The 12045-nt window shown below is 38.5% G+C and overlaps 1 protein-coding gene across 1 annotated transcript; it reads right to left on the bottom strand.

Annotated features, from left to right (window-relative positions):
• Position 1: 1 nt before the first annotated feature.
• Positions 2 to 7010, bottom strand: LOC113675492 (uncharacterized). Its single transcript, XM_027192086.2, has 3 exons — positions 6572 to 7010; positions 2688 to 3274; positions 2 to 1950 (listed from the first exon to the last, which is right to left on the bottom strand). The coding sequence occupies exons 1-3, from the start codon at positions 6864 to 6866 to the stop codon at positions 1597 to 1599; spliced, it is 1236 nt and encodes a 411-aa protein (XP_027047887.2). The 5' UTR covers positions 6867 to 7010; the 3' UTR covers positions 2 to 1596.
• Positions 7011 to 12045: the final 5035 nt, after the last annotated feature.

The following is a 12045-nucleotide window of genomic DNA, read 5'->3' as shown; positions in this document are numbered from 1 at the left end:
GTTTTCTGTTCCTGTTTTAAGGTGCCTTTTATGAGTTGATTAGACCAGGAAACAGTTACAAGCGTTCAACACAAGTTATTGTTATCGTGTACAACATATAATTTAAAAGATTTCCAAGCTGTAATGTGGCTTTGGTCTAAGCTTTCTACAGTTTTCAAAGAAACTAAGTTCTAAACAGTCACTCCATTTAAGAAGGCTCCATAGGGTTTTTGCTCTTTTCTTGGTCACCAAGTCATCAGAAGGTGATGAGCAAGGCTCGGACCATCGTTTACTTTAGTCAATACTAACAAAATGATTTTTGTTCTTAAGCTAGGGCCCCACGAAGGGAGGCGCTCGCCAGCGATAATTTGACTTTGCCTTTGATTTTCTTCAATTTTCTCCGGTGAAATCTCTCAAAAGTTTCACAATTTGTGAAATTTGTCTTGCCGATCATTTAAAAGCCGAGAAAAATAGGGGTTACATAGGCATTTTCCTCACTATTTGCAGTTTTATGTTTTCTTCCTCTGTCTCAAATTTGGTCTCATGAATTCAGTTTCTATCAACAGGCACTAGGGAGGCTAAAAATATCTTTAACAGTACAGTAAATCATAGGAAATTCCATCGAAGGAAACCCGATAAATCTTGCTCGAAAGATCCCTATTTTCTTTGTCATGCATACACTTTCCAATCTGTCGCCTTCTGGCAATCTTTCTCGCGATATTTTCTTTTCGGTTGACCTCTTTTTCAGGCGTAGGAGGACTATGAATGTTACGGGTGCAGTTGCTGGAAACCCTAGATTCCATCACATAAAAACTGTATTAAGTTAAACTTTTTTTAACATACCTTTTCAGAAAACAATCGTGCGATCGTATCGGGCCGTCACTTTTAAAGCTCGCTCTATGTTCGTACCTAGATCTCGCGCGGTCAAAAAACCCTATGGAGCCTCCTTAATTAAGAAAAGATACTTGGAGTTAACTTACTGTTATTTACTGTACTACTTCATATTTACAATGGTAAACAATGAAGCACTCGAATTGGAATATTTGCCTATGATTTTCTCCATATTTGAGATGCGCTAGTTACAACTATTGAATACTAGCCAATCAGCCGAACGTAATGGTTCATTAGGTGACTCGTATCCAGAAACCTAGTGATACTCAGAGGGAGTAACAACATCGTGAGAAAAACCTAGTTCAGGAGAAGTTTCCACTGAAAGTTAACTAACTTTATATTACAGATAACATTCAGCACTTTTATCCTAATCTTTGAGAAAAGGCTTGCTTTGAAAGGAATGGATGAACAAAGTGAACAGCTAACTTTCTTCCGTAACCGTATGATCAAAAACGATCATCGCTCCAAAGGGGTTCTTTCAATCCTAAGAAGCCGCCTCTTTGAGCTCCCGTCTTCAACTAGTTCTGGGCAAAGTATGTACAAGTTTTCCATCACTGCTGTGGCGTACCTCGATTTTCACAGCATTACGCAACCAGGAGATTCCCCCTGAATAAGATGTTAGTTCATCGACATCAGGCCGCCACGTCTTCTACTTTCATCTTGAAGGTCTAACCAAGGGTTTAATACATATATCAGCATTTGTTTCTCTCTACAGGTTGTTCCTATCTAAGGAATTCTACGTAACGCCCGGAACTTGTATCGAGAGGTCCTGGACCTATCAAGGGCATCCGCTCGGGGACGAGGCTGTGGTTTAATGCTGTCATCAATGACGTAACATCCATCGGGGGTTTCGTTTTCTTTTTTCCACTGACCATAGATAACTTTTTTCTGTGATTGTTTCCACTGATGGTCATATTCGGCTGGGGACGAAGGCGGTATGCCAAAATTTGATATGTTAGAAGATGAGATACGATCATCGACTGAACCTTGGTCTGAGGGACAACATGCCATGGCAACTAAGACCTCATAAGGTATGCGGGACAGCCATTCTTTCCATTCGTGTCCATCTGATTCGTTTACCTGAGAAGAAAGTATCAAAAAGTCGAGTCACGTTGATGGCCTTTTCAAACCGTCTGAATCTCGATATCTTTCAAGCTTATGGTCATTAGAACCACAGAAATTAAAGCTCTATCTACGCACATATATTTATAGTCGTCTAAACGGTGCCGGTAAGCTACGTAAATTATTAAGGTAGAAAACATTTTCAGCTTAAATGAACTGATAAATGAATAAATGCTCTTCGCTGATGTTTTCAACCAGGGTCACTGGCTGTGAGAGTTTTTAAAAGAAACAGAAGTATCTCGGACACAACAAGAGCAGGCCAAGACTCTTACGACCAAAACTTCACGCCTCCGATCAAATACCCACAAATTAAGGAGAAAATGTGTACGGTTAAGTCGTAAGACCTTTCTGGCAACATTTTTTACTGGTAAAAGTTTTTTTGCCGCTCTCCATAGCGCGAAGAGAATAAGAATATTGCTACTCTCCCCTGGATGGGATGTAAGTTCACGCGGGTAGACTAACGACTTGGCCGTCTATTCAGTATTCTCCTTTTCAGGCGGTAACCTGTAAATTTTACTGCCTTTTATACTGCTTATTACCGCCTAAAATCTCTTGGAATTTGTGAAAATGCAATAGATAAAAGTACTGCCCTAACGGTTTTAAAAATTTTTTTTACCTGTCGTGCTTAAAGTGAGAGAGAACTCTGACATATCCTAACACAAATAGGAATTAAAAATTACATTGAAAAAGCTCACCAAATTGGACGAGTTCATGGAATTTTTTCTTCCCATCTTTAAACACTTTAAATCTTCCTCTACTCGAATGAGTCGTTCTCTCAACGCACTTATTTCCGCGGTGTTCGATTCGTACCTCTCTTGGTACTGTTGTTTGCTTTTTTCCTCGATTTCGTAAAAGGCCTTCAACGCTTCATCCCAACTCTTCAGTTGAGGTAGCTCAGAAACAGTTTGGTCTCTCTCCATCTCTAGCTCACGATTCCGAATGGTGAGGTGTTCAACTGTCTTACAATTGCCTTGCAGCAGAGATATCGTTTCTGATAATTTCGTGGACTTGCATTGTTCCTCTTCAAAAATCTGTGATAGTTTTTTCATCTCGTTGAGTAGTTTTGCATTCTTCGCCCTTTCTTCATCAACTTGACTTTTCAACTTCTTAACTTCCTCCACGGCGGAAAGTAGCTCCCCTATTATTGCCTGCACTAGTAGATTTTGTAAAAAGTTCCCATTAACATCCGAACCAGTTTTCAATTCCTCGAGACGAGCCTTGAGTTGTTGGTCCTCTTTCAAATGAATGTTAAGGATGTCTACGCCACACTGGGAAGTGAGACCTACAAGTCAAGCCAAATGAAGATAATCAACAAGACCACAATTGATAGCGTTGAATTTTGGTTTAATCGAAGGGATTTTTTTTTTCACTGCGCCGTGCCGGGCACAGGCCATGCAGAAACATGGAAAACCTCTCTTACGGTAGCGCTAAGATTTATTAAGTTTGGCTTTTTACTTCAGTTAATTTTTCAGTTCTTTGCGTGAAGAGAATGCTCTAGATTAATGTTGGTCAAGAGCAGTTTCTGGAGTTGCTGAGGATAGTTTCGGACATACCATGCAGTCGAGCGAGTGCATATCCCTTTTACGATGTACTCGAGACATAAAGCCTCATTTATGGGGCTTAAACGTCGTTGATGCGTCTTTGAGAAGCGAAATTCAATTACTGTGGGCTAGAGTAGGGACTGAGACAAATCTCATGCGTGGAAATTGAACTCTTGAAAATTAGTTCTTCAAATTCCAACCGACGGGGCCAAAATTATGTTCAAATGCCCTACCCAAGTTCATTTTTTCTTTTTTGAAAAAAGAAAACTCGGGCAACTCACGGGTATTTTATTGTCGTCCATGCCTGGGGAATGGGAAATTTGAACCTTACATGGGTGGGGTGGGGAATTTGAACCGGAAATGTAAGTCTTTTTAGAGGGTTAAAGAAGTAAAGGTCTGCAAGGTCTAGAGTTTTAAAGCTCGGTTAATGAGTGGAAAGTCACGGATTTGAATTTGTTTTGTCCATTTGACAAACTTTTCAAAAGCGATTTGTCTAAAAGATATCGATTCTGAAAATTTTCTTGGATTTACAAAACATTTTTGGATTGTCCCTCTCGGCTTCCGTACCTCTCTTATCGCCATCAAAAAATAAGTAAAATATGGTTTCTTAAGTCGTGGGTCTTAATTTCCGTTTTCGCTACAAACGACAGTTCAGTGATGAACAAGGATTCAATTCGAATTCATAGTTTTTCACGTAGATTAGGTGTAGAACTTGTTTAAAGCCATCGAAAGAATTTTAAAAATATCCTTCACGAAGAGCCTCTCAAAGCAAAATAGATTTTAGAGCAAACTCAATTAGCGATTGCGCGATTAATAAGGGCGCTTCATGCTTACCGCTGATGAAAGAAAGGAAGGAAAGGAAGTATCCCGAAAGGTTGGGTTTCCTTTATACTGATAAGAACATTAAAACACTCGAAAAACGAAATTAAGACCCACTCAAAAACATGATGTAATTTACGTAATATCTAACGAAGAATATCTAAACCGTTGGCGTGACAAGGAGGATCAACTGCAATTGTAGCTTACAGGCTAGGTTTAAATTCACAAGAATCTTTTCTTTTTCGAAATTTTTCGTTCTCAAAACGGTATGCAAAATCAACCCTTCATAGCGTTAATACCGGATCGATTATTTACATTCATTTGGTAACCAAATATTTATCCCATTGCAACAATGCCGCCCAGACATATTTGCTTTTGCCCAAAATCAACAGATACTTCCGTAATATTAGAAAAACTTCTGGAATTTGCTTTCATTCTGGACGAAATAAGTACTTGGACCGGTAAGTACTTGGATAAGTAAGTACTTGGACCGACTTCTGACCGGCAAGCTGTCGGTCCCAAATATAGGTGAGTCATCATAGATAAATAACTTTTCTCCTTTGACCTTTAAATCTCCCCCATTTTTTTATTAACGGAATCAAATCGTCCATAAACAAACATTGTTCCAAATAAATGGCAACTTCTGGATCGAGGTAACATTGGAGATATCAGGCTAACAAGTTAGGGTAAATTTTTTACTGTTCAAGGCAGCCCAAAACGACCTTCGAACGTTGAGATAACCTGTAATCAAAATCTGCTATCTCCCACATTTTTTCTAATAAATGTTAAGAACAAGGGTAGATCTTTTCATTTATTTCAAGAGATTTTAGGAAATCTATGCGAGAGGGCTAAAGTCGAAGTCATAAGAACACCTTCGATAGGCCACATTGGTGGGCAAGGATGGGCGGACGTGGTCGGCTTTATCGATTTTTTACCAAGCAAAAACAAATGGAACTTTTTAATACCTATTTCGTGGTCAGGACCTTAAAATTAGCCTTCATGCCAAATTTCAGCCAAATCGGTAAGGTTAGGTGGCTGCGATTTTTTTAAAAAGTTCGAAAGTCACAGACTATTGCTCCTAAGCCGTAGATTTTTCATGATTCAATCAAATTTGTTTTTTCCAATCCTTTATAGCAAACTCTTACCTTGAGGGGAAGGAGATATAAAACATCAGGATTTGTAGAGTAGCCAATAACGTGACAATTTAAGCTCTGACAGATCGAAAATTTTAGCGTCATGCGGACACTAGCAAGGGGCCCTGGGTGTCTGCTGACACAGACTTCGATGTATTTACTGTGATCGATTATCGGATTCTCTCCAGATGAACATAATTAAATAATTTTCAAGGGAGCAGTATGTTAGAGTTGCTTCCAGCATTTGAAAAATCCATGAATTTTTGGTAGGGAAGAGAAGGAGGGCGGGCGCACAGCTCACATTAAAAGGGCATCAAAACGTCCTAGATATTTTCTTGTATAGAAATGAAATGCATCGCAGGTTCGAATGTCATCTGGACAGCTTCGTGAGTCTTAAGCAGATTGGATAACATTGACATAGGACAAAACTCATTTGCATTGGACTTGGACGTCATCTTAAACTAACTATGTGCGGTTTTCTCTCTCTGTAGCCAAACGTTTTATTGCCTATTCGATGGGTGTTTCAAATTTCTCTTGAAAGTATTTGCTGATGCAATCGTCTGGATGTCGAGAGGTCATGAATATTAATGAAATAGGCATTCCATTTAGGTATTAATGACATTCTGTGGCGTGATATTCCTCGTTTCGGCTGAGTAGCCACTAAGCATGAGCCCTATCAATATTTTCACCTTCCATCGAGGCCTTAAAATCCGAATTATTAGACCTCGAAATCGAACTGCACTCACTAGAAGTTCTATCCTCCATATTTACTTTGCTAAGTGTACAAACGTGTGATGTTCAAGCCACATTATCAAATTCAAAGCACTCATGGCGGTATTCCGTGACTTTTTAGCCGTCGTGGTGGCCGTAAGTGTTTACTTACGTCACGTCGCCCTTACAATGTGATCGGTTTGAAACGATCGGTAGTTCAATAACAAAATCTTTTAAAAAATCATTTATAGTGGCGATTATCTACCCGTCTTAAAATACAGTATTTAATAAAAGAACGCATATTTGATAACATCTGAAAGATCCTCGAATTTGTTTTATATCCAACGAGTGACAAATTATAAAAGTTGTCCTTACTTGGTGTAACTCTCTGTCCAGTTAGCTTTTCGTACAATCCTGGGTTTAAGAGCTGCAAAACATCGATGAAATACTGCAGACCTTTCGTTCCTTTAGTCGCAAGAATATCCAAAAGCTTGCTGGCTCTCTGTTCGTTTGTCCTCTCTGCATGCACAATCTGACAGTCTTCGGCGTCGAAGACGTCCTTGCTGCGCAAGAAATCGAAAAGGACACATCGGTCGACGCGAAGCTCCTGCACAATTTGCACCCGGTGGCACCTTAACTTCTCCCACATTTCCTCAGCTGAGCAATCCATGACTCTAGCTGGTGAACAGTAAGAATATCGAACGGAACGTTTTGCATTGATTTATTTCTTTAAGAATGTCATGTGATGATTGGGACTTTCCCAGTCATCGATTTCAGCTTTGCGCCTGCGCGAGTCACAGTCACATTCACAGTAAGTGGGGTTTGACTTTTCTGGAAAACTAATTTAAATTATTTTTTTTTTGTGGAAAGTAGACTACTTTGATTTTAAAAATTACGCAATTTGTTTGGAAGGATCAGAATGTCAAACAGGAAGAACAACGCGGAAACTTATTTGTCAAGAGACAACAGATTAGATATTATCCGGCCACAGAAATCAGCTAGCGGGAGAGTTTTGTTACTCTCTATCTCTCTTTCCATCCTTACAATAACAAACAAGAAAATTATTGGTTACGGTTCTTTGGTTTAGTGTTAACTGCTAGCGGAGCAAGCACATCGATAGAGTAGTTCATTCAGTGGAAACGTCTCGCAAAACCATTGAGGACGAACTGTGTAAACATTGCGTGCTAGTTTTAAGCGAGTTTAGTCGTTAAACTTGAGATCGCTTTGAAATTTGAGTAGAACAATAGGATTGCTGGATGTTCTTCTTCACTGAAAAAACCAAGCGCTGGAAGATTTCCTCGCAAGGAAAAGTCGAGAACTAAATGAATGTCAAGGTAATTTCTTGAGCCGAAAGTAAACATGTATGGTTTACATACATTTTTTTTTATAATTTCCGGATTTCATTTGAAGAAGTAATAACTGAAACAACTCAAATTCGACTCTTAACATTATCAGAAGTTAAAAAAACCGTTGTTACAACATAAATTGCGATAGTTAATACATACTTGCTTACCTAACAGTAGTGATTAATGCCTCTGAGATTTGTGATACTTTGATATTCACCAATAAACATTTCTAAGCAGGTGTTAGTATGTCACTCACATGAAATTACTCTAAAGAACTGTAAATTTTTAATCAAGTAATTTAATCTACAGAATCGTCGAAGAAATATTCAGTTTCTCAAGAGGTTCATCCTAAATATTGCTTAAAAACGACTCGACTCTAAGATTAACTAGTACACAAAACAGACTTCAGCCGGTAGAAATCAGGTACGATTTCAGTTTTGAGAGGAAGGAAAAATCTCTGAAAGAAAAATGTCCCACTATTGCGTATTTTTAAGAGCGATCAGAATTAGCGAGGGCGTGTCAATATAGCCGAGCTCGATATTAATACCTTTTATGAAGTAATTAAGGCAGTATGCATTCTCTGAATGTTCCCACGCAGATTTATTGTATCAATAAATCCACAACTGTTGCATTGCGTAAGAGTAATAAACCGTAACCCGCTCGAGATGTTGCTGGAACAAATTCGTGAAAAGTGTGCACATCAGGAGTCTGTTGCTAAAGAAATCAAAATAAATTCAAATTTCTGTTTATGTCGCGGTTAGGTAAGTCCTTGCGTAATGATTCCAAAAACGATTCCTTAAATCCTCTGTTAAATGATTCTAGCAATCAACTCAATAACTTTGACAGTGAGTTGTTTGATACATTCCTGATATTGTTCGCTTGGCTAGTAATAGATCGAATCAATGTAAATTTTTATTTCAGTTAAGAAGCATCTTGCAACAATTTCATCAAAGTCATCGATCTGTATTTTCGCAGAATTTCCCACTTGCGTTGCTGAGAATTCCTCACATGCTGATTCAATAATCTTGGACTGTATACTTTCTCATGATTCAGGCTTTATTGACGACAATTCAGCATTACACGTTACGTTCTGCGATCTATCTACTCTATTACAATCTAACCCGAGGATTGCGTGACCTATTTTCAGTCAGCGTTGGTACTTGGCACTGGCCTTCCTGATAGAGGAAGTATTCAAATAACTAAACGCACGTCATAGAAATTGTAACCAGAGACTTCTCGCGACGTCAAAAACTTTGCTATGTCCGTAAAAGGTAAAATGTTATACCACCAAATAGTTACCGATTGTGAGGGGAAAAAATTAATTTTGTGAGTTTTATTTTGCTGGCTGAATTTAGAAAAATGCAATTTAGAAGTTGTTTTGATCACTACCAGAAATAAGTGGGCGTTGCGAAAAGATAGTGCCAGTCTCTGAATCGTTTTGGAGTAATTTAAAATTTTTAAGAATGATACATTTAACTGTTAACGCCCACTTATTTCATTCAAACGTGACAAAAATATAAGCAACTTTTTAGTCAGGAGTTCGTTTCAAACCAATGATCAATCTGGAACTTTCAAATGCGCTCGCTCCAGATGCAAAACTTGTTCTTTCATTCATAACGTAGAGAAAATATCGGGACCCAGGAGATCCATTAAGATCACTCATCACTTTACGTGTACCTCCGCCAATGTTATTTACTGCATAACTTGCACTTATTGCAATAAGTTATACAACTTATTTTTTGACGTTTATATATATGATATATAATTGATACAATATATATAAATAATACAAACACAATACAATATAATAACATAAATACAATTTATATAATTTATACAAAGTTATACAACTTGTTTTTTGACGTTTTGTTTTTTGACGTCGCAAGCAGTCTTTGGTTACAATGTCTATGACGTGCGTTTAGTTATTTGAATACTTCCTCTATCAGGAAGGCCAGTGCCAAGTATCAACGCTGACTGAAAATAGGTCACGTCACCTTACGATTAGATTGTAATAGAGTAGATAGATTGTAGAACGAAACGTGTAATGCTGAATTGCCGTCAATAAAGTTTTTCGGCGAAACAGGGAGACGACTAGGTGACCGATTCCGAGAACACCTTCACGACGTGGAAAGAAATGACAAGGACGCATCCAAACCAGTCGCTAGACACTTTCATCTTCCTAATCATTCTAAACAGCATATGGCAGTCTGCGGCCTTTCCTTACCCAGCGGAATTTTGCTTAATCGGTCCGATAGTCCGGCAAGTGTGCTAAGGGAGAGCGATAGCCCGACCAGCTCCAGGTCAGCTTTTTCGGTAGTGCGACTCAAAAATTGTGTCACATTTTCGGCTCTTCCGGTTGCGGTTTCAACTTTTCGAAAATTTTTTGGCTACCTAATTTTTGGTTTGGGCAGTAGTGCGACCTGGGCCATATGCAATTTCTGGTTATCTTGCGAGAATTTTGTCGCCTGTTGTTGGGAATACTGATTACACTGTCAAAAACTCCTGCGAATTTGCGGATTTCATAAGAGATAAGACTCTTAACGCTTGTGAAGAATTAGTATCTTTCGACGTTGTTTCGCTCTTCACTAAAATCCCAGTTGATCTTGCCGTTAATGTTGCGGAGGAGAGACTCAGAGAAGATGCTTCCCCAGGACAAAGAACTTCTTTGCCTGTGGAGGATATTATTCATCTGCCGTCTTTTTGCCTCAAAACTACGCAATTTGCATATAGCGGCACCTACTATCAACAAGTTTTCGGTACAACTATGGGTTCGCCGTCTCTGCTGCCATTGCCAACATGGTAATGGAAGACGTAGGCATAGGAATAGAATAGGCTTTCCACTTAGGTATTAATGACATTCTGTGGCGTGATATTCCTCGTTTCGGCTGAGTAGCCACTAAGCATGAGCCCTATCAATATTTTCGCTTTCCATCGAGGCCTTAAAATCCGAATTATTAGACCTCGAAATCGAACTGCACTCACTAGAAGTTCTATCCTCCATATTTACTTTGCTAAGTGTACAAACGTGTGATGTTCAAGCCACATGATCAAACTCAAAGCACTTATGGCGGTATTCCGAAAACGTGACTTTTTAGCCGTCAGTTACCCCTTAATGCTTAGTGTCATGCTGGCCGTGAGTATTTACTTGCGTCACGTCGCCCTTACAATGTTATCGGTTTGAAACGATCGGTAGTTCAATAACAAAATCTTTAAAAAAATCATTTATAGTGGCGATTGTCTACCCAAAATATAAACGACGACAATATTTCCGTCTTAAAATACAGTATCTAGGAAAAGAACGCATATTTAATAACATCTGAAAGATCCTCGAATTTGTTTTATATCCAACGAGTGACAGACTAGACTTTGATCCGGCCTGTGACATGATAGGGTCCACAGAAATCAGCTAGCGGGAGAGTTTTGTTACTCTCTATCTCTCTTTCCATCTTTACAATAACAAACAAGAAAATCATTGGTTACGTACGGTTCTTTGGTTTAGTGTTAACTGCTAGCGGAGCAAGCACATCGATAGAGTAGTTCATTCGGTGGAAACGCCTCGTAAAACCATTGAGGACGAACGTTGTAAACATTGCGTGCTAGTTTTGAGCGAGTTTAGTCGTAAACTTGAGACCACTTTGAAATTTGAGTAGAACACTAAGATTACTGGATGTTCTTCTTCACTGAAAAAACCAAGCGCTGGAAGATTTCCTTGCAAGGAAAAGTCGAGAACTAAATGAATGTCAAGGTAATTTCTTGAGCCGATTGTAAAGAATAAAGTAAACATGTATGGTTTCCGAACTTTTTTTTTTATATAATTTCCGGATTTCATTTAAAGAAGTAATAACTGAAATAACTCAAATTCGACTCTTAACATTATCAGAAGTTAAAAAATCCGTTGTTACAACATAAATTGCGATAGTTAATGCATACTTGCTTACCTAACTGTAGTGATTAATGTCTCTGAGATTTGTGTTACTTTTATATTCACCAATTAACATTTCTAAGCAGGTGTTAGTATGTCACTCACATGAAATTACTCTAAAGAACTGTAAATTTTTAATCAAGTAATTTAATCTACAGAATCGTCGAAGAAATATTCAGTTTCTCAAGGGGTTCATCCTAAATATTGCTTAAAAACGGCTCGACTCTAAGATTAACTAGTACATAAAACAGACTTCAGCTGGTAGAAATGAGGTACGATTTCAGTTTTGAGGAGAAGGAAAATTTCTGAAAGAGAAATGTCCCACTATTGCGTATTTTTGAGAGCGATCAGAATTAGCGAGGGCGTGTCAATATAGCCGAGCTCGATTTCAATATCTTTTATGAAGTAATTAAGGAAGTATGCATTCTCTGAATGTTCCCACGCAGATTTATTGTATCAATAAATCCACACCTGTTGTATTGCGTAAGAGTAATAAACCGTAACCCGCTTGAGATGTTGCTGGAATAAACTCGTGAAAAGTGTGCACATCAGGAGTCTGTTGCTAAAGAAATCAAAATAAA

This window comes from Pocillopora damicornis, chromosome 10 (assembly GCF_964200805.1).
Source record: "Pocillopora damicornis chromosome 10, jaPocDami1.2, whole genome shotgun sequence".
In the NCBI taxonomy this organism is placed as follows: domain Eukaryota; kingdom Metazoa; phylum Cnidaria; class Anthozoa; order Scleractinia; family Pocilloporidae; genus Pocillopora; species Pocillopora damicornis.
Note: the sequence above shows the minus strand (reverse complement) of the source record. Positions and strands in the feature narration are given on the sequence as shown.